At 57.8% G+C, this 25,658-nt stretch overlaps 6 protein-coding genes and 1 non-coding gene across 7 annotated transcripts; 6 read left to right on the forward strand and 1 right to left on the reverse strand.

Annotated features, from left to right (window-relative positions):
* Positions 1–6: 6 nt before the first annotated feature.
* Positions 7–10,309, reverse strand: EHS24_005618 (uncharacterized protein; the record flags this gene model as incomplete). The annotated part of the gene is made up of 15 exons (XM_028621113.1): positions 7–585; positions 636–863; positions 914–2,047; positions 2,089–2,280; positions 2,321–3,089; positions 3,131–3,248; positions 3,287–4,427; positions 4,475–7,506; positions 7,546–7,937; positions 7,974–8,026; positions 8,068–9,489; positions 9,530–9,741; positions 9,787–10,011; positions 10,065–10,142; positions 10,207–10,309. The coding sequence occupies 15 exons, from the start codon at positions 10,307–10,309 to the stop codon at positions 7–9; spliced, it is 9,678 nt and encodes a 3,225-aa protein (XP_028477565.1).
* Positions 10,310–10,838: 529 nt separating this feature from the next.
* Positions 10,839–14,925, forward strand: ECM16 (putative ATP-dependent RNA helicase DHR1; the record flags this gene model as incomplete). Its single annotated transcript, XM_028621114.1, has 4 exons — positions 10,839–11,018; positions 11,073–11,477; positions 11,517–14,360; positions 14,464–14,925. 4 exons carry the CDS (start codon positions 10,839–10,841, stop codon positions 14,923–14,925), a joined length of 3,891 nt encoding a protein of 1,296 aa, XP_028477566.1.
* Positions 14,926–16,104: 1,179 nt separating this feature from the next.
* On the forward strand, positions 16,105–16,341 carry EHS24_005620 (uncharacterized protein; the record flags this gene model as incomplete). Its single annotated transcript, XM_028621115.1, has 2 exons — positions 16,105–16,165; positions 16,223–16,341. 2 exons carry the CDS (start codon positions 16,105–16,107, stop codon positions 16,339–16,341), a joined length of 180 nt encoding a protein of 59 aa, XP_028477567.1.
* Positions 16,342–18,985: 2,644 nt separating this feature from the next.
* EHS24_005621 (uncharacterized protein) lies at positions 18,986–19,467 on the forward strand (the record flags this gene model as incomplete). Its single annotated transcript, XM_028621116.1, has 2 exons — positions 18,986–19,127; positions 19,322–19,467. 2 exons carry the CDS (start codon positions 18,986–18,988, stop codon positions 19,465–19,467), a joined length of 288 nt encoding a protein of 95 aa, XP_028477568.1.
* Positions 19,468–19,573: 106 nt separating this feature from the next.
* Positions 19,574–19,696, forward strand: EHS24_005622. Its single transcript has one exon. It is a non-coding gene; the product is annotated as a tRNA-Pro (tRNA).
* A 373-nt stretch (positions 19,697–20,069) lies between these two features.
* On the forward strand, positions 20,070–20,277 carry EHS24_005623 (uncharacterized protein; the record flags this gene model as incomplete). Its single annotated transcript, XM_028621117.1, has 2 exons — positions 20,070–20,133; positions 20,168–20,277. The coding sequence occupies 2 exons, from the start codon at positions 20,070–20,072 to the stop codon at positions 20,275–20,277; spliced, it is 174 nt and encodes a 57-aa protein (XP_028477569.1).
* A 1,542-nt stretch (positions 20,278–21,819) lies between these two features.
* On the forward strand, positions 21,820–23,884 carry EHS24_005624 (uncharacterized protein; the record flags this gene model as incomplete). The annotated part of the gene is made up of 4 exons (XM_028621118.1): positions 21,820–21,895; positions 21,944–21,995; positions 23,609–23,706; positions 23,790–23,884. The coding sequence occupies 4 exons, from the start codon at positions 21,820–21,822 to the stop codon at positions 23,882–23,884; spliced, it is 321 nt and encodes a 106-aa protein (XP_028477570.1).
* Positions 23,885–25,658: the final 1,774 nt, after the last annotated feature.

Below are 25,658 nucleotides of genomic sequence, written 5' to 3' on the forward strand. Positions count from 1 at the left end.
CCAAAATTAATCGTCACGTTGCGAATGTGACTTGTTGTACGTTTCGACGACCTTTGCAATCTTGCGGAAGAGCCACTCGCGTCCCGTCTGTTCCGCAATGGGCAGGAAGGGGCCCGGGGTGCCGCCGCGCAGCGTGAGGGCGATACCCGACTGCTCGAGCGAGAGACTTTGCAGCTCGTCAAAGGGGACTTGCCAAATGACGCGCATGCGGCGGAGCTGCACGAACAAGAGGCGGTTGTTGGAGAGAATGGCGACGGCGTCGTCGCCGGGGATATCCAGGTGGGCCACGTACGACTCGCCAAAGTATGCGCCGGCGTCGAGGTCCTTGAGCCACGACTGACCCAGAGCGTCGCGCGCAGAGTACTTGCGCAAGACGCCGTCGGCGGCAATGAAGCGCGGCAGGCGTACGCGGTCAATGTCGTTGGCGTCAAAGACAGTCGTCGTGTTGCGGATACCTTCAGTCGAGGCCGAGACAAAGTCCATGAGGCCAACGACGGGTTTCGTGAACAGGCCCACAAAGCCCTTGCCGACACCCTTGGCGAAGCCGGCCGCACCGCCCTTTTCGGCACCTTCCATGGGCATGGACTGTGGGTTGTCAGTATGCGGAGACGGTGACTACACGGTGGGAGACTCACGGCAACTCCTTCGAACGCGCTCGTCACCGAGTCTGCAAACGCGCTGGCGCCGGCAGCCACACCGTACAGGGCGTGCTTTGGCTTGTTGCGCTTTTGCGTCATGCGGCGCTTGGTCTGGTACTCGGTGTCCATGGTGGCGGCCGACAGACCCTTGCCGATACTGCTGGTAAACTTGGTCATACTGTCTGTAATGCCAAACACCGTCTTGCGAGCCAGACTCGTCGCACCCTGCAAATGTCAGCTATCGTCCATGCGTGAAATCATGGTGTGTAGCTCACCCTTGCAATCCCAACACCAATATCCCTGTTACCGTGCATGACAAAGCCCTGCCACGGCTCGTAGAAGAAGTCGGAGAAGCCCGAGCTGATATTGTTGAACAGGCCGACGGGGTTACCGAGGAAATCAGCCGAGCCCAGCACGCGGTAGATCTGGGCCACGGCCTGCTCTTGGTAATGCAAGACGATGCGCTCTTGCAGGTCGTGGCTGCTGAGGCGGACGTTTTCGAGGAAGAGTGCGCGGAAGTTGACAGGCGCCGCGTTGACGTTACCCAGTGTCATGGTGAGGGCGTTGAGAGCATAATAGAAGGGGTTGCGCGTCGAGACCTTTTCGTCAACGTTGACACGGTCGGTGCGCATGAAGGACAGCTCGAGCGAGACGGGTTGGAGCTGGAGGAGCTCGAAGAACAGGTCGGACCGCGCCTCGGACATGTTGGGCTCGGGGATCTCCTTGGGGTACTCGATGAGAATGTCCTTTGTCGGTTCGCGCCACGTCGCGTCCTTGAACTTTGAAAAGTCGATGAGGGCCATCACAAAGTCCTCGTCGAGCTCGACCGTCATGGCCTGTAAGAGGATACTGGCGTACTTTACAAACACGACGCCGTGTGACTGGTCCTTGAGGACTGAGAAGGTTGCCTGGAGGGTCGGGTGCGACTCGAGCTCCTTGCCGTCTTTGGGCACCACAGTCGGGTACAGGATGATCGGGAATAGACCGCCAAAGAGCTGGTTGTCAATCTGGATCCACTTGCAGTCAATCGACAGGTCGTACAGCGACGCGTAGTCGTTGTACCCCAGTTTCAGACCGCGAAGCGTCATGTACAGCAGCTCGTCTGGTTTCTTGGTCACAACCGACACGCCGATACCCTCGAGCTCGACCTGGACGATGAGGTTGGGCTTGTCGTTGACCGACTCGGGCTCAAAGCCCATGGCCTGGAAGCTGTCCGTGCTGTCAAACCGGCCATCCGCTAACCTTGCCGCCCCGGTAGGGGTACCGGGCGTGCCAGGAGTGCTGGACCGCTTGGTCATCTTGTAGATGCTCCGCGCCTCGTCATAGTTGGAGATGACGACCAGTTGCGAGTTGCCGTCTGCCCGCACATCGACTGAGATAGTCGTGGCCGTCTGGGTTGCGCCACGTGGCTGTAATGTCAGAGCTTGTACACCGTGGTGCGTTAGCTCACTGGAATCTTGATCGGTGGCTGGACACCAATGGCCATGATATCAATCGGTCGAGGAAGAACGAGGTCGCCAGCAGCGAGGAGGATACGCTTGTCCTTGGCCGTCGGCCAATCCCAAGTATAGTCCACCGTCTCACCAGGAGGCAGGTCGCGCTCCTTGTACACGCTGGGGTCGCCGCCGTCATCTGCCTGTTGCTGAAAATAGGTCAGCCAAGTCACGACTCTGTTCACCTACCGCCTGCTTAAACTTGAACGGCCTCTGAGTCTCGTTACGCAGCTTGATGGGCCATGGCTCGGTCTCGCGCGAGACAAAGAGGAAGATGCTCGATCCCTCAATGTGGGTCTCAACGCGCATGAGGTACGTCTTCATACCACGACTTGTCTCGCGCTGGAGGGTAAGGTTGATACGACCAATGTCGTTGATGTTGAACGGCGCAGACCACTGGAGAGTGGCGTCGGGGCCGTCAAACGCCATTCGGAGTTGCAATGGGTCGTGGCTGTTGAGGTATCGGATCGGCTTGCGCTGTCCGGGCTTGACGATCGCCAGAGGGCTAGGGTCCGAGTTTTGGCGAACCTGGATGCCATACGAGAATACGTTCTTGATGAGGAAACGCGGCGCAATTTGGATGACCTTGGACAACTTGTACTTGCCCAGACCCTCTGCGTAAGAGAGACCGACATAGTAGTCCTTGTCACCGCGTTCCGAGGGCATGACGATCTGCATGTCGGCAGCACTGGGTTCAAATGACAGAGGCTGTGACAGCCTCGAGTCGGCGACGCGCAGGAACAGGCGGTTGCGCCGGTCGTCGGTCGGGAAGCTGAACATGAAGGGAGTCGGTGTCTCCCTCTGGCAGTCTGTAGCAAACTGGTCGCGGCCAGCGACGGGCTTTTGTCCACCCAGCGGTGCTTTGACGCTGACATCGAACGGGAGGCCAGTCTTGTTCAAGACGATGAACGGGCTGTACACCTGCACCTTGAACGCGCCACCAGAGTTGGGGAACGTGCTGTTTTTGTTAGCCAAGGTCACGAGGATAAGAAAGCTCACTAGTAGTGCAACTTGAGCTGCAGCTTGAGCCCCTTCGGATCCGTGAGGTAGAAGTAGTTCTCCGTCGGTAACTCTGGATCGTCCGTGTTGATAATCGCGTATTCACTCTGCTTGAATGCTGGGGAGTTAGGAAAGCTCAGGTGGACGTTAACTCACGAGTTTCCTCTGGCGCCACACTGAGCAAGAGCAAATGCGACAGCTCAACGGTATGAATCGGGCTCGTACCGCCCTTGACCAAGAAGTTGCTCGAGCTCATGCTCGTGGCCTTGTCGTGGATACGGAACTTGAGGTCGTACGGCAACAGATTCTCCAGCTCGACGGGCGCGCGCAGCGTGAGCGACATGTGCGGGTAGATCCTCGCCGACGGGTCCTTGGCGTCAAAGTTGGCCTGGGCCTGGAAGTAGAACGCGGGCTCCTTGGGCGTCATGTGCTTGCAGCTGATGGGCCGGATGGGACGCTGGATCAGCTGGCGCCAGTGCAAGGGGGTGGACCACGCATAGTCGAACCCAAAGCCACGGAGGGGGCGGAGACGGAAACGTTTGTCGTAGGTCGCCTCGAAGGGCACGGGGAATGAGTGGCCTGGATCAATCTTCATGACTCCGCCAGAGGCCTTGCCGTGCGCGTCCACTACAACCATCTCGATAGGCAAGCTCGTCTGGTTGTCGACCTGAAGCGTTGAGCGGATCGTGATGATCTTGATGTTGTCCACGAGCTCAATGTCGCACATGAGCTGGTGCGTAATCTTGTCAATGCGTGGGCGGAGGTTGAGCAAGTGCTCGCCCTCGCGGTCGACTGACACGCCACGGATGGGGTCCCATTTGATCTCGGCTTCTGGCAGCTCGAGACCGAAAGCGTTGTGTCGGAACGCTGACACCTTGTCACGCAGAGATTGACGGTCTTCGAAGAACCATGGCACATCAGCACCATCGTCAAGCACTTTACGCTTGTGCCAAGGGATGACGCCCAGTTCGTCACTCTCGGGCCAGATGGCGACCGTCATACCTGTCCGGTTACGAATGCGGAAAGGAGCTGCGGGCCCGCGGTCTGTGGCGCGGTGGTCGCCCTGCTTGCTCCACACGGTCGTGGAGGTAATACCCAGCTCGATAAAGGCGGACGTGACGCTCAGCTCCAGACGCTGGTCGGCCGAGAGCTTGACGCTCAGAGGGTTCACGCCAGGTGCAGTTGATACGCGGGCGACTTGGAGGTCAAACTTCCATGGGTCCATGAGGGGCTCGAAGTACGAGTTGGCGAGGTTGAAGTACCTGATCGAGGTGACAAGGGACGTTGCCATCTTGAGCTGAGAGGTGTCAGTTTCGAGAACATCAGAGTCAGAGGCAAACTTACATCGCCGGACCAATCGTTCACCATGCAAGTGAACTCATTGGTCGTGAGGTGCAGGACGGGCATCTCGTGGACGTCGCCAACGAGGACAAACTGGAATCCCTTCACTCCGAGCTGAAGCTGCTCCTTGGAGATGAGGACGTGTGTCCTTGCCGCCGACGAGGAGTTGCGGCGACGGCCAACAGAACCTCGCCTGACACCGGGCTTGGGCGGGGCGAGAGTCTCGGGACGGGTATCGATAGTGGTCAATGCCGTGGTCAACGCCTTGCCAGTTTCGGAATCTGTCTTGACTGCCTCTATCTTGGCCGTGCCGTCATCGCCAGACGGAGTAGCGTCGGTGCCCATCGCCTTGGCAGCGGCGGCAGTGGCCGTGTTGACAATGTCAAGAATCAACATGATATCGCCATACGACGCGCGGAAAATGACAGTCACAGGAATGTCAATGTCGATACTGGTCATGGTCTGGATACCGCGCTGGCGGTTATCGAGCGACAGTGTCATGCTGACATCATCGAGGAATGAAACGCGGTCATCCGGCCTGTCCATGCGACCAAACGACATGCCGAGTTTGTCAACCTTGAGGGCCAGCGTGTTGTTCTGGGATACGAGAATCTCCTTGATGGACAGCTGGATCGCCTGCGTGCGAGGGTTGGTGTCGTCGGCCAGGACAATGACGGTCGAGCGCACAATGTCGATACGGAAGGCGAGTGAGCCCTGCGCGGGTTTACCGTCCACAAAGTCATCGGTGTCGGCTTCCTCCGCAGGGGCAGCCGGTGCCGCAGTGTTCTTGAACGGAGCAACGGCAAACTCGAGCAATGCGGCCAGAGGCTCGATGGCGAGGATGAAGCGCGGGCTGTCGATGGTGACCATTGCCAGTGCCGACTGGTCAGCTGCCTTGGTATACTGAACCATGATCTGGTTACCCTCGTTAGACAGTTGCGGGACAATGTCTCGGAAGACGCAGTTGCCGTAGCGCGTACTGGAAAACGCAAGTGTCTTGAGCGTGAATTCAGCCTCCATCGCGTTGTTAGACAATGTCTTGAACGCGAGGTGGCTTCCAAGGAGGGAGAAGCGCGCAATACTGTGCTTTCTCAAGTCGGCCTCCATCAACGCGTCGGCGCCATACACTTCCAGACCAATCGACTTGACCACAAACTCAAAGTCCATGGTTGTCCAAATACCCTCGGCGCCGGCAGGTACCTCGAGCTCGGGGGCGAGGTCCAGGTCGGTGGAGGGTGTTGACACCCGGGTGACGAGGTCGCTGTCGTCTTCCGCAGGTGTAGGAGGTTCGGAGATGGATAGCGGTGTGGGGGGCATCGACTCTTCTTCGTCTTCGCTCAGTTCGCCAAGCGCACGAGGCAGGTACTCCAAAATGCTCATGAGGAGGACGTATTGCCTCTGGGTGAGGGACATTTTGACGTCGGACATTTCAGTCGTAATCTCCATGTCTGCCTGGTGCGGGTCGCTGCGGTGCTCCTTGCCGCCAAGCTGCTTGACGCTGGCAGTGATGGCCACGTCGTCGACGAGCTGCATGCGCGCCTTCTTCTCGTTGACATGGAGTTCCGAGACGACATTGATACCGCGCAGACTCGCTTCAATGGTGCTGGTGTCGTTCGTGTCGTTCAAGTATTCGTTCTTGGCTGCAATCTCACCGAGGCGGAGGATCAGAATGTCGGGAGAGTTGAGGCCATTACGCGGAAGGACGATAATGGGCGTCTTCATGAGCACGTCATACTGCATGCGCGTCACCTCAGTGACGCTCTGGACCGCAGCCTGAGACGCAGCGTCGTAGACAGCCTTCATGCGCGCAAACTTGAGGCCAAACACGTAGAGCTCGTGAATGGGTTTCTCCATGAACGTAAACTTGAGCGATCCGGCGCGGAGGTGGATGGACGAATTGTAGCCGGGGAACGTCTCGTCGGCGGGGTTGAACGTCTCGTACGAAAAGTCAGCGAGCTCTTCGCCCTCGATGCTGAGAAGCTTCTTGAACTCTGGCGAAGCCACTGCACTGTCCGTGGTATCCGTGAGGGATATGTTACCGAGGCGGGTGCTGACGCGCATGGTGCCGTTCCTCATGACGAGGGCGACATCGGCAGAGGGCAGACTGAGAAGGATGAAAGGAACGTCGTTGTTCTCAAACGTCATTTGCGCACTGGTGAGCTTGACCTTGATGCGCATCTTGTCGTCCGACTCTTCAGGTTGGGGTGGCAAGCTGACAATGGAGGTGTGCTCGCCATCCTCGCCGTGCACCTCCTCAACCGTCGCACCTGTCTCGTCGGGCCGGCCGACAAACGTCGTCATGATGAAATCGTACAGCGACAGGATGGGCTCGGGCTGAATTGCAAACTTGAACGTAGACAACTCGGTCTCGATGGTAGTGTCAAAGGCGTCGTGGTGAATCATAAAGTCTGGCGAGTCCTTCTGGACTTTAAGGTATCGGACTTGAATGAGTTTAATGTCCTTGTCATGGCCCACGGCACCAGACGAGAGCAGAGGGCGCTGCTGCTTGCCCTGCTCGACCATGGCGAGCACAATGTCACGGAGGTAGAGGTCGACTGACATTTCGTACTTGCGCTGGAGGAAGGTGAGGCCAAAGTCCTCGAGCGAAGCGTTGGCGAGGGCACGTTCGGTCGTTGCCGAGGTGGAGCGGAACAGGGACGCTTGCAGTTTGCCGACAGTGAACGAGAACTCGAATGACACTTGCTGCAGCTCGCTGCGCATCGCCTCAAACTGGTCGTCGGTGATGTCGTAGAACTGCTCGCCGCCCTTGTCGCTGGCATCCGAGCGCAGAGAGTCGTCCGCTAGAGACTGCTGGTCTGCTGCCGTCTTGTCGCCGTTCTTGTCGCCGCTGTCCTCGTCGCCGTCCTTGTCACCAGCCTGCTGCTTGTCATGTGCTGCCTCGTCGAGGGTGTACTCCTCGATTTGTCGACGGGTGAACGTTGGCGTCTGGGGCGCAGAAAGCAGCTTGTGGCCGGCGTCCTCTTCTGGCTCGTCAAAGTGGGGAATCGAAACGTCAATGTACTTCATCAAGGCGTCTGAAAGTCAGCTTGAGCATGAGTACTTGGAGAGCTTACGGTATTTGCGATCCGAAAAGTTGACCTGAAGCTCCGGGAGGTTACCAGCAATCTTGAACTTTGTCAATGTTGGCGCATTGACAATGGCGATCTGGACGGCAAAGGACATGTTGATACGCTCGACAATATGCAAGTCACCCATGCCGTGATGGTCCGAGTCGAGCGCTTTCATGCAGGAGTCAATGTCGTCGCCGATAAGCAGTTGGGTCGAGTCCAAGCTGATGAGCATGCGATCGTACATCAGGTCCTCAAGCTGCTTGTAGTCGTCGTCGCTGTACATCTTTCCGCGCTTGGCTTGCACGTCCTTGACACGGTCCTTGTCCGCCAGCTCGCTGCTAACGGAGATGTGACCAGCGTCGAGAACGAGCATCTGAGAGTTCTTGGACGTGACGCTGAGTTGTTAGCTATATACGATATGCAAGGCTCACTCCATGGGGATGATGATGATGGGCGCGTTCATGTCGACATGCAAGTCCAGAGTCTGTTGGGTAAGCTTGGTGATCCGCAACTTCTGCCACCCACCTTGTGCTGATCTAGAGCATACTCCAACCCTGCTCGAGTCTCCTTCCTGATACCATCAAGAGTTTCCCCTGCAGCGTCGAGGAGCGCATTGATCGACTCTAGTTGACTCGCGGGTGGTTTGAAGAACTTGACGACCTCTTCCACATAGTTGCGATGGTAGATGATCTCCAAATGCCGCATCTTGACGGTGATGGCATTGTCTGCTCGTCCATCGATTGGATCCAAGTCAAACTCGACGGAGAAGAATGGGTCCGATCCGGGCTGGAGCTTGGAGCTGATCTCGGCGAGGGCCTGGTGGGTACCACCGACGTCGAGGCTCTTCTGCTTGGCAATCGAGGCCTGGGGCCCGTTGTCAATGTCCTTGACACGGACAATCTGCGGGTACAGCGAGTTGGTAGTCGTGCCGTCGTACACTCGGAAACCGCCCAGAGCCATCTTGCCGTTGGTTGAGTCGGTCAACTGGATCACGTCTGCCGAGAACGAGTCAAAGATGAGGGCGATGACGTCCTTGTCTGTGCCTCGTGGCTCGGTACGCAGGGAGAAGGAGCCCTTGTTGAGAGTCGCTGAAAGACGCATCTTCATCAAGTCGCGAGCGGTGCCGGTACTCAACTGCTCCTTTGACCAGGCGTCATAGTCGATGATGTCATCGAGCTCCTTCTGCTCATCCTCGGTGATTCCGTTGGCCTCGGTGTTGCTGGGGTCCGTATTGGAACCCCATAGCCACTGTGACCACGTCTGCTGTCCTGGAGGAGGCTGGTTCTTGGCCTCCTCAGCTTCCAGCCGTTTGCGGGTAGCAGCATCTCGGCGTGCTGTCACGCGGGCAACGGAGCGGAAGAAGCGGATATCTTCGTACGGCAATCCTGTTTCGAGGTCGTCCAACTCCTTCTGGTCCTCAGGCTGCATGGGCGTGCCTTCAGGCAAGGCCAGCTTCTTGACGTAGAGGTCGACATACTTGATACGTTTGTCACGGCGTTCCTTCAAGTAGTCCCAGGTCCATCTCCTGTGCCTGTCATGCACTTCGGAACCAATGGCCTTGAGGGCAAACTTCCAACGCGCCTTGGCTGGGTCGGCCGCGTACTCCTCTGGAGGTGGTCGATACTTGGAGTACTGATGTGTGCGGTGGTAGAAGTGGAAGACGTCGATGAGGGACAGCGTATCGCGGTACTGTGCGCGGTCGAGCACGACGCCAATCTCGTCAAAGAAGACTTGGAGGTCATACTTTGGAGTGTCGCTCGTCATTGTTCGATGGATGATGAGGCGCGCTTCGCCGGATACAGGCTTGAGGATGTACTGGTGCTGGGCGTCCTTGTCGAGGAGCATCTGTTTGACGGCCTCGATGGTTCCCGCGCGGTCGTCCTCGCCCTTGTCCAAACTACCGGCGTCCGTGTCAAAGTAGACAGACAGGGCTGCTAGTTGGGAGAGCTAAAAGATGTTAGTGGGTGGAGATCTGGACGACACCCACCTTGTGAACGTCCTGCACGTCATTCTGCAGGAAAGCCTCTAGCCAGTGCTCATCGGTAGACACCATCTTGAACTCGGAGATGGTGAGGCCTGCAGCGAAAGGGTGATCGGGGGTGCTCGAGCCGTCCTCGTATCGGATGTGGATGTTGCGCACATGGATCTGGACATTGTTGATGATCCTCGCCATGATAGCACCGAGATACGTCTGCTGGTCTGCTCACTTGTCAGTGATACCGCGGTGTATCATTGTGACCTTACCGTTATCGTGGCCACCCTCGACCTGGCTAGCCGCGCTGTCCACAGCCTCGGCACTGCGTAGCTTCTCCTGCTTTGCAGCCTGCTCGATTCGCTCATCCTCGTCGGGGTCCACTTTTCCTTGTGGGCGCGCGCGAGCGAGCACATAGATGTCGTCAATCTCAATCTTGGCGGGCTGGTTCTTTATTGCCTGCCAGGGGATGGTGATCGACAGCTGTCCGATATCACCTTTTGGTTGTCAGTTTGGACCCCGAGATCTAGGGGCTGGCATGTGCGCTCACCAGCAACAATCTCAACTGGCAGACCGAATCGTTCCAGCACCGATTTCTTCAAGCGAAGTCCGTGGAACTCTGCTTTGCCTGAAGGACGCGTGTCAGTATAAAAGAGACGGGCACACAAGGGGAGGGGCGAGAGCGAGCGTACCGGAAAGAACGGAGAGCTGGAGGTCCTGGGCATTCAAGTTCTCAACGTATGGCGAGACATAGACGTTGAGCATGCGCAGGGCGATGTCCTTGACGACCTGCATGGTGCCGGACAGCCGCTATACGGTGAGGGAGTGTCACGTTGAGGCGAGCGCTCCCCACCGATGGATGAGGGAGAGGGTTTGGTGGATATATAAAAGTCGCGTGTTGAACAAAGATGGGGAGGAAGCGAAAAGCCGGCCGGGAGATTGGGGATGGGGCCGACACGGGGGCGCGCCGTCGACGTCGTCCAAGTCACGTCGAGAAGAGAGGCGCTGGGAGGAATGAGATCCTTGTGAATAAAATGCGAGCTGTAGGGATGCGAGATGGGGAGCAAGAGGTGGAGACGACGGAGAGCGACCCAAAGCAACGCGCACCACCCACACCCGCACCCCACCCAACCCGCGCATGTTCGGCCCCTCTCCGCCGCGCGTCATCGCAGTCAACGGGTGCGCGGAAGCCGTTGGTCACGTGATTCGACCTCGGAATTTCAAGATCTCGAGCTGCTCTGGGTTGCCACTCAACTGTGGTCTGTGAACGACCGTCAAGTCTCCTTCAACACACACCCCCTACAACCAACAACCGCGGACTGCAATGCCGCCCCCAACATTCCAGCGCTACAACGCGCAGGCTCGTGGGTCCGGCCCCGGCGGCCGCAGCCACAAGAAGGGAAAGAGAAAGGCTCCCCAAGAAGAGGAGGAGGCCGCGCCGCTCCAGCCTCACCATGAGGCCGGCATGTCGTCCAAGAAGCGCAAGCGTATCGACTCGTATATTGTAAGCACAGATCAGAGCACTCAAGCGAAGATTCTGTTTCTGACGCTTGTATAGGCCAAGAAGCTCCAGATTGAGCGCCGCGACGACACCCTCAAGACGCTTGCCGCCCTGCAGAACAACAAGCAGGCATCGTTGGCAACCGTATCCACAGCCAGCCTCGGACAGAACCCCCTCAAGCCCAGCACCGCTCTCGAGAGGGCAGAGCGTATTGAGGACCGCGCAGTGAGGCGTGGTATTGAGATCCTCCAGAAGCGCCACGGCGACCTGGCCGAAAGCGACTCAGACTCAGACGATGGCGGCAGGACCAAGGGCCGACCCCGCGAGGTCGAGGTCGTCACCACGGCGCAGGAGGATGCGGAAGCGATCGACACCACCGTCCTCGAGACCAAGGCGGAGCGCAAGGCTCGCGAGAAGGCTGCTGCTAGGGGCCAGTCGGGACGGCTGCAGATGCCCAAGAGGGTAGGTTATTTGACCGCTTGTACGGATACTAACCGCCAGGCCGACTGGAACCCGAAGCTGAAGGCCAAGACGGAGGCCGAGTCGTCCGACTTTGACTCTTCCGATGACGGCAACGATAGTCCTTCTGAGAGCGAGGCTGAGGCTGAGCCCAAGAGCAAGTCTCCGGAGCCCGAGGCGGAGACGCCCAAGGCTCCCGCCACTGTCGGTAGTGCGTTGAAGGCACCAGCCGTTGGCGGCGCTCTGAAGAGCTCTGTTGGAAGCGCCCTCAAGCCCACTGTCGGCAGTGCCATCAAGGCATCTATTGGCAGCGCCCTCAAGCCTCTATCCGTCGGCAGCGCTCTCAAGTCATCCGACGGTGCTGCTTTCCAACCCCGTGTCGTTGTCCGCGGTCCCAAGAAATTTGCCCCCGCGCGCAGGAGGGCTGAGGAGGAGGAAGAGAGCAGCAGCGAGGAGGATAGCGATGAGGAGAGCGACGAGAGCGAGGAGGGAGATGATGAGAGCGGTTCTGGGGACGATGATGAGGAGAGCGGTGACGACGAGGACGACGATGAGAGTGATGAGGCAGAGGAGAAGAAGCCATCAAAGGGCTTCAAGGCGTGGGCTCAGCAGCAGATGGGCACCTTTGAGGAAAAGGCCCTTATGCCTGACCTCCTGGCCACTGCACCCGCCGACGGCACTGTCCGTCCCAAAAAGGTGTCGCAGCCTCTTCCCAAGACTGGCGAGTTTGTCGGCCCCATGGGCGCTACCCTCGTCATTCCCGACACTTCGCTCCTCACCGGTGAGCCTGGCTCCACCAAGAGGCCCAAGGTCGCCCGTCGCCCGTCCGTCGTCGAGTCACGCATGGGTCTTCCCATCCTCGCTGAAGAGCAGGGCATTGTCGAGTCCATTCTCATGAACCCTGTTGTGGTCATTTGTGGTGAGACGGGTTCGGGTAAGACCACCCAGGTCCCGCAGATGCTCTACGAGGCCGGCTTTGGCTTCAAGGGGTCCAACAACCCGGGCATGATTGCTGTGACTCAGCCTCGTCGTGTTGCCGCTGTCTCGCTCGCCGAGCGTGTCCGCGACGAGCTCGGTCTTGACAAGCGCTCGGGTGTGGTTGCGCACCAGATCCGTTACAGCTCCACCACCGCCCCCGACACCGCCATCAAGTTTATGACCGACGGTGTGCTTCTCCGTGAGCTTGCCACCGACTTCCTCCTGTCGCGCTATTCGGTCGTGGTCGTCGACGAAGCACACGAGCGTGGTGTCAACACGGACGTGCTCATCGGTGTCCTCTCGCGCGTGGCTCGTCTCCGTGAGAAGCGCTGGCGCGAGTCCAAGGACGACAAGGACAGGCTCAGCCCGCTCCGTATCGTCATCATGTCGGCCACCCTCCGCGTTGCCGACTTTGCTGAGAACGCTGCTCTCTTCCCCACTCCTCCCCCCGTCATTCACATTGGTGCGCGTCAGCACCCTGTGACCATGCACTTCTCTCGCCGTACCACCTCGGACTATGTGGGCGAGGCGTTCAACAAGGTGTGCAAGATCCACGCCCGTCTGCCTGCTGGAGCCATCCTTGTCTTCCTCACTGGACAGAGCGAGATTATGGGCCTGTGCCGACGCCTGGAAAAGAAGTATGGCAAGAACAAGGACGCAAAGGGCGCTAAGAAGGAGGTTGCTCCCCGCCCAGCCAACGACGGCATGCTCGCCCCCGAGGTGCTCGAGGCCGAGGATGTCGATCTCGGTGGCGACAATGACCTCGCCGCCGATGTCGACGACGGCGTGGCAGAGGAAGACCCCGAGGCCCTGGACACCGACGACGACGAGCCCGAGCTTCTCCTCGAGGAGACTGATGCCCCCGTCACCGTCCTTCCCCTCTACTCGCTCCTGCCGCAGGACCAGCAGATGCAAGTCTTCAACCCGCCTCCCGAGGGCCACCGCCTGATCATTGTGTCGACCAACGTTGCCGAGACGTCGCTCACCATCCCCGGTGTGCGCTACGTCGTCGACTGTGGTCGTTCCAAGGAGAGGCAGTACGACGCAGCCTCGGGCGTCCAGACCTTTGCGGTCTCTTGGATCTCCAAGGCCTCTGCCGCCCAGCGTGCTGGTCGTGCCGGTCGTACTGGTCCCGGCCACTGCTACCGCCTCTACTCGTCTGCCCTTTTCGAGGACCACATGTCGGCCTTCTCCCAGCCCGAGATCCTGCGCATGCCCATCGAGGGTGTCGTCCTCAACATGAAGGCCATGAACATTGACGCCGTGACCAACTTCCCCTTCCCAACTCCACCCGACAGGCAGGCGCTCAAGCGTGCCGAGTCGCTCCTGCAGCACCTGGGCGCGCTGGACAAGCCAGCCGCCACCCGTATGGTGGCAGGTATCACCAAATCTGGCGTTGCCGGTGGTCGCATCACCGACCTCGGACGCGCAATGGCATCGTTCCCCGTCTCCCCGCGTTTCGCCAAGATGCTCGTTGTGGGAGGGCAGCACGACTGCCTCGCGTACGTCATTGCCATCGTTGCCGGCCTGAGTGTCGGCGACCCCTTCATTCACGAGAACGCTCTCGATAACGGCGAAGAGGAGGACGAGGACGCCGACGAACTGGATCCCGAGCGCGCGGCCGAGATTGCCAACATCCGCAGCGAGGAGCTCCGTGCCAAGGAGCGCCGCAAGGACATTCGCGGCAAGTTCTTCAAGCGCCAGTCGGCGTTCAACGGCAAGGGCGAGAGCGACATGTTCAAGCTGCTCACGGCGATCGGCGCGTACGAGCACAACCCGACTGGCACGTTCTGCAACGAGTACTTCCTCCGCCTCAAGGCCATGCAGGAGATCCAGCAACTGCGGTCGCAGATCTCCAACATTTCCAAGGTCACCATGAAGCGCATGGAGCCTCCCAACGACAAGCAGGTAAGTGGGCAGGGCGTGTAATGGGGAAAGTGGGGGTCAGATTGTGCCTAGATTGGTGGCTGTCTCGGCCGTGGACTGCGCTGACTGTTTTTTTTCTTCCCAGCGTAAGATTATCCGCCAGATCTTGACTGCCGGCTTCATCGACCAGGTCGCCGTCCTCGAATCCCTTGTGAACAAGAAGGGCTCGTCCTCGCACGCGTCCACCCGTGGCATTCCGTACCGCGCCATTGGCGTGCCCGAGCCCGTGTACATCCACCCGTCGTCGGCGCTGTTCCACGGCGCCCCGCCAGAGTTTATGGTGTTTACCGAGGTGGTGCGCACGTCCAAGGTGTACGTCAAGAGCGTCACCAAGATCCAGCCCACATGGCTCGCCGTGCTCGGCAAGGACGTGTGCACGTTCTCTCGCCCCGTCGAGACGCCGGGCATGAAGGCCAAGCTCAACGCGACGGGCAACGAGCGCGAGGTGATCGTAGTGCCCCATTTCGCCGACTTGGGCGTCGACCTACCGCCTATCAAGCGCAAGCAGAGGCGCGACGGTACACGCTGGATCACGCTGGAGGAGTAGCATGCTTGCCATTCAGCATTCATACGATAGAGGCCATAGAGTCAATGTACATGTGTAACATTTTCCATCTCCCCCCAATGTACCAATGCACACAGTGTTGGCATTTGGGTTTGCTGCCAAGACCGCCAAGTGCGGGGTTGGCCCATTGTGCTGTGGGGTCATGTGTTTCCTACCGACAAGGCCGACAGGCGTCACAGCACGTAAATATGGCCTCCGCGCCACAAAACGAGGTATGCCCAGCCAACAGCTCGGATCACGATTGCCCCGCACCTCCCCCACTTGATTGTTTCCTGGACAGGTGACCAAGGTGCCGTGGGGTGCACCATTGTTATCGGGTGGCCGGTCAATGCTCGCTTTTGGGTGTCTCTCAACGTTGACTCTTGGCATGCCCATGCAGATGCCGATAGTGGCGGCCCGCGCAGTGGCCACACATTGACGTGTCCACCCCACTAACCGACCCGCCGTTGTGGGCCGTCGTCGGTGTTGTAGACGCCGTGGTAAGGGCTGTTGCGCTAGCGCGTAGTGGATGGACATTCAGCGCAAGGAGAACCCAGGCAGGCCCCCCATGTGCTTCTGTTTTGAGCTTGTTGCAGCAAGTGTCCCCCCCCCCCCCCCCCCCCCCCTCCCCGCAGTGCCCCAACAACAACTCCCAGGAACGCCATCTGACAGCGAAAACTGCGGGGCGAAGTGGAGGACAGACGACGAACAGAGACTGCCAGTTGGCCAGTTGAGACAAAAAAGTCTCAATGTGCCCTGCTACCCCGCGTCAACTGCGCGTGTGTGCCAAGGAGCGGCCGCGGAGAGAAGCGGGCATGGCGCCGGAGCAAGAGCTACGACAAGAGACAACCAACGCCACAAATGGATGGGACGGGGCCTAGGGCCGCTCTTCCCCCACTGGGGACGGATTGTGGCCCCTCATTCGCTGCTGGGGGGCCATGGTGCTTCTTGGGTATCAGATACCCGCGAGTGACTACGCTGGCATTGCACATGGGTACCCCGTTGTGGGGCAAAACGAGTGATCGCGATGACGAAGCATGTCAGGTTGTGGAGAGCCCGTGGTGTGACGCGTGTGAGACACGGTTATAAAGAGACGACGACGTCAATCATTTCGTGGCAGCCCTCTGTGCGACATCGCAACGTCCCTTCACCTTCAACCACTACACAAGCTCATCTCTCACAATGGAAGGTTGGCCTCCAGGAGCATTCCACCGTTACCGTTTCTGCATCGTCAACGAAGGCAGTGAGTACCAAGACCACCAAGGGTTGTCCTTGGATCCTCTGCTGACGTATCTCGCAGACTTCTGCAAGGCCGAGGTCGTCGCCATGCCTGCTCCCGTCACGCAGACCCAACCCCAGGCGCAGCCCGAATCGCCTGCCGTTCGTCACTGCTGCTGGTGCCGCATCCCCTTGCCATGAGCCACGAGCTATGAGCAGCAAGCACACCCAACCTCCATCCAACCTCCATCCAACCTCCATACCCAACCTCCAACCCACCCACCTACCACCACGACCATCCTCACGACCCCACATACGTCCATTTACATCCACCGAGTCGTCCTAGCGTAGGCACTCGCCCCTCCCCCCGTGTCAGAAGTCTGTTGTACCCAAAAGCAAAAGCAAAAGCAAAGGAGAGCTATCGAAAGGAAGTAGCAGTCACCATAGTTGTCACAATGTGATATTGAATATCCACCGTCGAGCATACGACGCCCACGTCCTGTGCCTTGGCGGAGCGACGAGGGGCTTTTATTGATTCGTCAAAGGTCACATGCTCAGCAACTTGCTCGGGATTGTGGCTGTGACTTGTTGAGTGGTCGTTAGTTGGGGACCCGACCGGCTCGACTTGGGTTTTGTCTGGGTCGACCTCCACTTTGACGGTGGGATGGCCCTTTGTTGGAAACGGCATGGCTTGATTGTGCGCTGTTCCAGTCCGCTGGCCGCTGGCCTTTGGCGTGAGAGCAGCTCTCCATGGCCCTGTACATTTCAGCTCCACGGAGGTGGGATGGCCAACACATGCTAGCAACATGACGGTGCAACCGGAGTCCATGGATCCTACTTGCGGCAAGCTGCCACACCTGGCTTCAGACCATGGCATCGCAGATCGCAGATCGCCGAGGCGCAAGTAGATCGAGTGCAAGGTGCCTCCTTGTCGGAAGCCAAGCGGATGCGTACGTACGTGGCGTCCCGAGTCCCCGTCCCAGCCACATCACAACCCAGCGTGAAGAGCTGTCTCGTCTACGGCCCAACCAAACAAACCCCAACTGACCTGGCACCGAAGAGTACCAGTGACGTTGGTGCGAGGGCACTAGCCAGCCGGTCCTTGTCTTTGCAGGACGCGAAACCACCACTGGTTTCGGTGTCTCCCATACAGGTTCCGTGTCTCCCGAGAGTATTATGTGCCGAGGGGCTCCTCAATGGCGACTGCCCTTCCTGCCGTGGAGATTCCTACAAATGTCATTCACAGGCCATGCTATTGGTGACAGGTAGCGAAGGTTGCATATGTAGGTGTGGGCCTGAGCCGTTGTCTGCGTGTCAAGCGGGCCTTTGTTTGGTTCCGTCAGCCTCACCATGAGGCGTGGCACCGACATTGCCCGCTAGCGAGGCCATGGCAGCAACGCAGTCACAGGTAAAACGACGAGGCAACCACTTGGGTAGAAGCGGTGAGCACAACCTGTCACCTGATACCGACCGTTCTCCTAACAGGATGACGTTGCAACCACCATCTTCGGAATACTGCATAAAGTTGGGGCATGGGGCACCCAAATTCCTCAGTCGCCTCACCGTTGGAGGCTGGAACGAACGGAGCATCCACACCCTGATTCTCTACATTCCTTGGATCGACCCCTGCCTTCAAGAGACTCGGTCTCATGTGTCTGGCGTCTCACAGTGTCTAAGGTACAATACACTCACCCAGAACTTAGAACCCAATGCATTGTTGTAGAAAACCCGGGGGGTAGGCCCAGCCGTTTCAGCGGCGTCAGCTACCAGGCTCCCCGTGCCACTGTGATTCCAGTCTCCAGACTCCCAAGTTAAAACACGATGTCCCCAGGTTCTCTTGCGTTTCTTCTCCCTTACGATCATTCGATACCCTGCCAACCCACAATCACCACCGCGCCCTGACATTTGGACTTGTCGATAACGAGACATGGAACTACGACCCTATGTGCGCTCTTGCGATGGTGATGCTGACGGCAAGAACAAAGGCAGTGAGTCGTCGAATGGGCATTGTCCTGGGAATCCCAGCTGATGGAACGACAGAGACGTGCAAGTGGGCCATGATCGAGCGATGGATTACATGTCGCTTCTGCGGATGTGATTTCTGAGGCCAATAACACAAAGGAGAGAAGCGAACCAGTTCCCCCGTTGTATCTGCCATTTGTTGTCCCGTATAATGCATAATATACACTCCGTGCCCACCCAGTCGTGTTGCTAGTCGTTGGGGAGGTGGCGAGGTTGCTGTACATACTCTATACCTCTCCAACCCCCTTCCCAGCTGCTACTGCATGAACGGACGCTGCCGATCCAGCCGGAGTCAGCAAACAAGGGGAACATTAAACGCCTCGGCGCCACAACGGGGTCTCGTGCACGGACCTTGGACCCCGCAAACATCATCTAGCTCCGCCGGCGGAAGTGGTGGCGTCAACGACCACAAACATTCCCAAACAGCTTCGCGATGAGGGGTGCTGTGCTTCGGAGTCGAGACCGAGTCCCCTCGTAGCAGGTAGCATGCACAGTTTTGCACCTCAGACGAGGATGATGGCGAGCTTCGGGATGAAAGCAATACTGCGGTCAGCCACCCACCAGACGTCATCGTCTACTCTGGCTGGTGATCCGATGATGGAATCACAGGAAAGAAGACTGACACGTCCAGACGCGCCAGACGACGTGCCACCGCAAACCCGTCATTCCATGGTGATGCCCTTTACTCTGTCCACATCACCCGCACAACCCACCTCGTCAAACGCCCGTCCATGACCATCAGCCGCTGATGACAGACACTGCCGGCCGCTATGTATAGGACGACAAACTTCAGCTTGACTGCCCACATTGATCCCCCATCACCATGCCCATTGTGCCCGCTCCCCAGTCTACTTTGGCCTGGCGTCCACCCATTGCCCGGCCAGAACGGCCGCCAAAGCCCAACACCCAGTCGGAACATTCCATTGCACGTCAGTGCAAGGGCAACCAGCTATACGTCAACAGGTGTAGGTACCGCCCCACCCTGAATCAATGTTGACATGTTAGACGCGCTTTGCATCATTATATGCCCCACCGCCTACCCGGCGAGCCATGGAGTAAACAGACCATGGTCTGGCGGTGCAGGTTCTGCGGTTACTTTTGGGACCCACCGGCTACGTGTGCGTAATGTGAAACCCAAATACATGCTGACGTTGTTCAGGGGGACCAGACTGGCAACTCGAAGGCCCCTCAGAGCTGACAGGTATCCTCGGTGCGCCCGGCAACCAACCTGCCAGTTTGCTGGCGGCCCCTGAACAACGGCGTCGTATGGTCGAATTAAGTCCATTTACCGGCGTCGGAATCTAGACTTCTCCAACAGCTCCCTGGGAGCGCGAGAAGTCTGCATACCCACTAGAATTTCTAAATACATTCCATTACATTTTTCAACATAGGCAAAGTGCACGTTTTCATGGCTCTCGTGGTGTAGTGGCTATCATACTTTCTTAGGGTCCAGTGCTGGTCTCTAATCCTCCTCGGATTCGTCTCCGTCCTCTAGCTATGGAAGTGGTCCTGGGTTCAAATCCCGGCGAGGGCCTTCTCTTTTGCCTCCTGGGCCTCATGCATCGCCTACGGACGCGTCGTTGGGACGAGGACGGTTGGTGGGTTGGGTGGTGGATTGAGTGGGTGTGAGTGAGTGGATGGCGGTGCCACTTGGCCGATCCGCACATTAGCCGTGATTCCGATCTGCCTCCGATTTTCGGTCGAGTCACAGTGAGTATGAGAAAAAGTGCCAATTCGCATCCTGTCAGGCATGCGCAGCAGGGGTCGTCGGTCATGACAGAGCCATCATTGCCGTTCGGGCTGTGCAGTGTGCGTCTCAGTCGGGCACTGCGGTGCCCGAGATGCCACACACGACACGTTGCCTTTAAAGATCAACGCTGCTTCTTTATGGCTCACCCCACGCTACCATGACCCCTCAGCCCAAGCCCAACACCCTGTGCAGCGGCGACGTGGACGGCTACAATCGTCTTTGTAAGTCTTGTGCAGTTGCCCCGTCTGATGGCAGCGAAGTGCGAAGTCGTCCCTGTGGATGATGAGGTCTGCGCTCTCATTGACGTCCCCCTCGGATCGATCCACGAGTGCGTGCACTGTGGCGAGTGGTACCACCCTGCATAGGAGTGTCCGTGGAACGTAGGCTCCACAGCTGGCGAGAGCTGGGTGGATGAAACTGCGATGTGATCGGTGCATGCCATGCGTCTCAGTGTCATCAGTGGATCAGTGGCAAGCAGGGAGACTCACACAGCCCCTGTTGGGTGTCCACTGGCATCAAAGGGGAGGGATGGTCTCGCACGCGGGTTTCGAGGTAATGCACATAATCACATGCCACTCTTCGCCCTCTCACATGCCCCATCCTCCACCATGACAATCCCACTGAAGCCACTCAACTGCCACGGCAACTCGCTGCAATGGAACCAGAAGGGTGAGAGTCCAGAGTCGATCAGGGCTTACCAGCAGAACCGTGTTATTGGGTTGTCTCCACCGACGGATACTGGCGTTGTTGGTTCTGCAGGCGACTAGGAAGAAAATGGGGCAAGCCAAGCCTAAACGTCGAGGCCTGGAATAGAGCTTGGATGGCCAACTAGACATGAGGCCACGCGAGACCGGCTTTTCGCCCAACTATGTATGTCTGTACTCCGCCACACTAGCCAACCACGCGGCATGCGGAGAAGCAAAACCTGTTTCACGCCACCTGAATGGTACATCACCGCTCATGTAGCTGCCTCCGCCCACTAGCACATACTCCCAACAACTCGCCTCGGGAAACCTCAACATGGATGAGTTCGACGACTCTGACCTCTGCACTGGCGATCCAGACACCAGCGAGAACCTCGGAGGTGCGTGTTCCCCCCCGAACCCCAGTGACCTGACCAAACCAGAGGACTGCGTCGAGGAGTATGATCCCTCCACTGGAGAAACGTATTGTCCATTTTGTGGGAACGAGATGTAGTCGACAGAGATTGGCTTGGGTATGGGTTTGATGTATTCCTTGAGAGCATTCCACGGGCCACGGGATGAGACATAGCTCCAGGCGCTGTGCAGGAGTCGACCTACATATATAAAAGATCCTACCCGTCCTGCATGGCCTCATCCCCCCTCTCGTTGATCATTTGACTCCCATCCCACCCGCCACTACCATCCGACCATGCCGCGCTACCAGGAAGTTAACGTTGAAGACATATGTATGGGCGACGACGATGGAGAAAACGAGGGCGGTGAGTACAGTGCATACATATATTTGCCGGCCTAGGCTCATGTCCACATCCAGAGTACCATGACCCCGAGGAGGATCCTGCAACTGGCGTGACGTACTGTGCGTTTTGCGGGAAGAGGCTCGATTAGAGGGCGGCAATCTGGCCTCATACATAGCACTGTGGAGTTTCATGAACGTGTGCTGAGTGACCACTGCTGCATCCGCATTGGCACTAGCACAGCGGACAGGTGACGCTGGCAATTGGTGATGGGCAGTCTTGCACCGACACCGGCCAAGATCAGCTGATGGGGGGATGGTCTGACTGTATCGCGGAATGGCGGTCCTGGAGGCAAGTGTGTCCAAGTGATGGTTTGAAAATCCCCCAATCAGCGCACGGACAGTTTGCCATTCCCATTCTCGACATAAACTAGCACTCTCACAGCTCTACTCAGCGATTCCGTACAGTCATGAGCAACACCAGCGAGGAGACGTTTCCCTACAACGAGCTGTGCCCTGGCAACGACGAGGGCATCAACGCCGGGTGTGAGTGGACCCTGGTACAGTGGCAAAGTCGGGAGCTAACGGCCACAGTGGTTCATGACGTTGAGCTGGATCCAAACACCAACTGGCTGTTCTGTATTTGGTGCGCGAAGGTCTTTGATTGATGGGGGCCTGCCGTTCACCAAACGTCCACATCCGCACATTGGATGCATCTGTGGTGGTAGTGGGTGGGGCGCTGCTGTGGATCTGCCTGTCATGCTGTAGGACCTCGAAATACATAGCCACACAGGGGTCGACTTGTGTGCACATAGGCCTTGCCAACCACTTTTTCGTAGGACGCATGCATTGTTAGCACCACAGGAAGCTGAGTCGTCTCCTCAGGTGGGAAGCACACACGCCACTGGAATGCTGGTGGCGTGGCATTCATGACAGTACTCGCGCTAATAAAGCAACACGGGGCGACGCTGTGATGGACCCCACTTCTCATCACGCAACACTTTGCCACCTCAAACTGGACTTCCAGCCCATTGTGGGCATGCCCTACCGGCCAGATCTGCCCCCACGCCCACCATGTGAAGGCGACGACGATGGCGACAACGCAGGAGGTAAGCTGCGAGCGGAGCGATTCTGACGGTAACCAGGTGACTGCGAGTTTGAATATGATCCCGACTACGAGCAAGGGATCTGCATCCGCTGTGGCGTCTTCGAAGATTATGAGTGGGACTAGCTCGTCGAGGTAGAGAGAGAGGTGCGAGATATTTGGGCGCTTTTCATGCATTTTCCCATGGCAGATCCGTTTGAGACAGCAGTGGTGACGGCGGGAACGTGAGAACCAAACAATGTCTTCGTGACCGCTTGTGTGTGGTGGCTTGGTGGCAGAACCCCTGTTTGCTTCGCGCCGCCATCTGTATGCACGTGAGAATAATTCATGAAAAATAGCGAAGAATTCCCCGGTGGCAATTTTCGCGCCAAGTGCTGGCAATTTGCCCCTACAGTCGCACCTCGTCGACTTGCTTGCGCGACTTCCCGTTCACTGTCTCTGCCGACCTCTTCAAGATATACTGGGTTGCATTTCCAGTGCCAAGTTAAAGTGGTTGCGTATCCCTATGTAGAAGGCCGCGTCAATCGCACCAGGGCGATCCTCGGGTCCCGTTTCGATCCACCTCATGTTTCCTCCTTCACTCTTCAGCTTTCTCAGTCACCACCTCCGTGTCGGGTCCCGACGGGTTTCCAGACTCGGCACACCTGTGGCCTACTACCAGATGGACATCCCAATGCACTGATCTTCCTGAACTGAGCGCTCGTTCCCAAGATACAGGCCTAAATGTACCGTGCCTCCGCCCATTTTTTCTCGCCCTCTCGCACCTTCCAGATCATGTTCAGCTCCGGAGGAAAGACTTCGTATTCGACCCCGTGGCGTAATGGTAGCGCGTGAGATTCCAATACAGGGATACCAGCTGTCCTTCCTGCTTCAGGAAGAGGCGTTGATTCCTCAAGGTTGTCCGTTCGATTCGGGCCGGGGTCGTGTGAGCAGCATCTGCAAGGGTGTAGCTCCTCCTTTTGCTCATTGTGCCATCGCAGCACGTGTGCGAAGAAGGCTGAGGCTTCTTTTAAGTAGCCGCGAGTCGAGTCGGCGGACGAGTGCGGAAAAGTCCCGCAGAAGCGTCGTTCCAACCACCGCCACAGCTTCGCACCAAGGAGGGGTGGGCCCGTTATATAGGCCAGCTCTGTTCTTTGCGCCAGCTAACCACCTAGTCTTCCTCTCCTCCCTCTTCTCGCGAACATCCCCGCCAACCACCTTTGCAACATGGAGCCGCCTTGCCAAGGAAGAGCCAACGGCTACAACAGGGGACGTGAGTCGTGGCACCAGATGTCCGTCACCACCGGATTCGACGTCGGGTTGGGTTGGCCCGCGATACACGCTGACGTCTTCCAGAGGAGTGTGCAGGCGTATGGGACGTCGAAGATGAATGCTTCTACTGTATATACTGCGGTGTTGAGCTCGAGGACAACGACTCGGACGATGACTGAAGACGGAGGGGAAACTCATAGATTACGTAATGCTATGCAGGAGGCACTTCTCCACACATGAAGTCTCACTTAACCTTGACAGCCAGAAGCAGCGTTCTGCAGTTGAGAGGCAGGCATACTGAGGGCTTGCTTGCATATACACAGCACCGTGGTACCCTTTGGAGAACAATAGGGGACTGTCTCCATGTGAAGCGCCATCTAGACAAGGGGCGAATGCAGGGAGGCGACCAGAAGCTTGCCACCTGTGTGCACGTCTGCAGCGCTTCTGGGCCACCTTCCCGCCCCAGATCCAGAGCTATGTTCTTACCAACCATACCCTAGGTGATGAGAATCACGAAATAAGCAAACGCCGTCATCACAGTAGCGACTGCGTGTGTATTGACAAGCCACGCCATTTCCGGGAAGCACGTCCCGCTGGTCCGGACTCCTCAACCGGTCACGGGTGTGCAGTCCCTCCTACAAAGCTGGAAAGGGTGGCCATCCACCCGAACGTTGCATTTCCACATTCTTATCAAGCATCCCAAACCACCCATCAAACATTGAAATGGCTCTCTGTGTAGGCGACGCGACCGGGTGCAATGCTGGAGGTATGTGCGTTCCCATTTGCATCAAGCTAACGAGCAGACGAGTGCTACCCGGACTCCCAGGACTCCGATGGCACCTATCACTGCCGCTACTGTGGTTGGGAGGTGGATTCCGACTCTGATTTCGAGCCAGAACCCTCGGATTCGGACTGATCACTGAGTTAGTGCAAGTAGCCGAGATTTGAGATGCCACGCATGACATGTAGACGAGCCACACGCCGTACCCATTGCCGCGTCTATGCCACCGGCATCCCACATTAATCATTTTAGTCCACAATGGACATATGCTATACACTATACAAGAGGAGGGACACTGTCAACTTCTGGTGAAGCGTGAGACTTCCCAAGGATCCCTATGCAGCCGTGTGTGCAGAGCGAGTGGCAGTTCATTCCTGGGAAACTGAGAGCAGCGCAAGTCCCTCCCGGCAATCTTAAGACCGCTGAGCGTCCGCTGAGCCCCAGAAAGTTGCGGTTTGACATCTCCCCAGCCTCCCGCCGCACCAGCCCTCAACCGGTCTTCAAGCGCACCACCGAACAACATGTCCTGCGTCGGCAGTTCGACCGGCTTCAACCGTGGCGGCTCCTGTATACCATGCTGGGATGACGACCTTGGATGCTACACGTGCACCGTCTGCGGATGGGAATATGTAGAATCGGAATCCGACAGCGAGTGATGCATGTAAGGAAGGGGAAGTCCATGCGGTGGCAGCATACATACGAAAGATTCACATGCATTTGTGTGGCGATGGCCGTTACAGATGTTCCGAAAATGGGTCGCCCAAGTTCACCCCAGGCACTGGGAACTGGAGCGAAGTCTCGAAGAGGCGCTTGCAAGGAGGAAATTGGCGAACTCTCCTCTCCCAGCCGTGAGGAATATTCTCAGCCGTTCTCCGAGAAGCAGGATCTGGACTCGACTCGCAATTGTTTTGCTCACGGTGCTCACGGGTAATGAATGTACATCCACTTAAGCGCTACGAGAGGAGACGTCGTCGTAAACCTCTCTTCCTCCCCCCCTTTCCCTCAATCTTCGATCCTCCTTTCGATCCAACACCACCTTATCATGCCCTGCCCCGGCGGTATCATTGGCTACAACGCGGGAAAGCCCTGCATCCCCATGTGGTCCGACGTCTTCGAGTGTTGGCACTGTAGCGTGTGCGGGCGGGACTGTGATCCCGTGGATTCTTCAGACG

The sequence above is a fragment of the Apiotrichum porosum genome (assembly GCF_003942205.1).
Source record: "Apiotrichum porosum strain DSM 27194 chromosome Unknown scaffold_3, whole genome shotgun sequence".
Classification (NCBI taxonomy): Eukaryota; Fungi; Basidiomycota; class Tremellomycetes; order Trichosporonales; family Trichosporonaceae; genus Apiotrichum; species Apiotrichum porosum.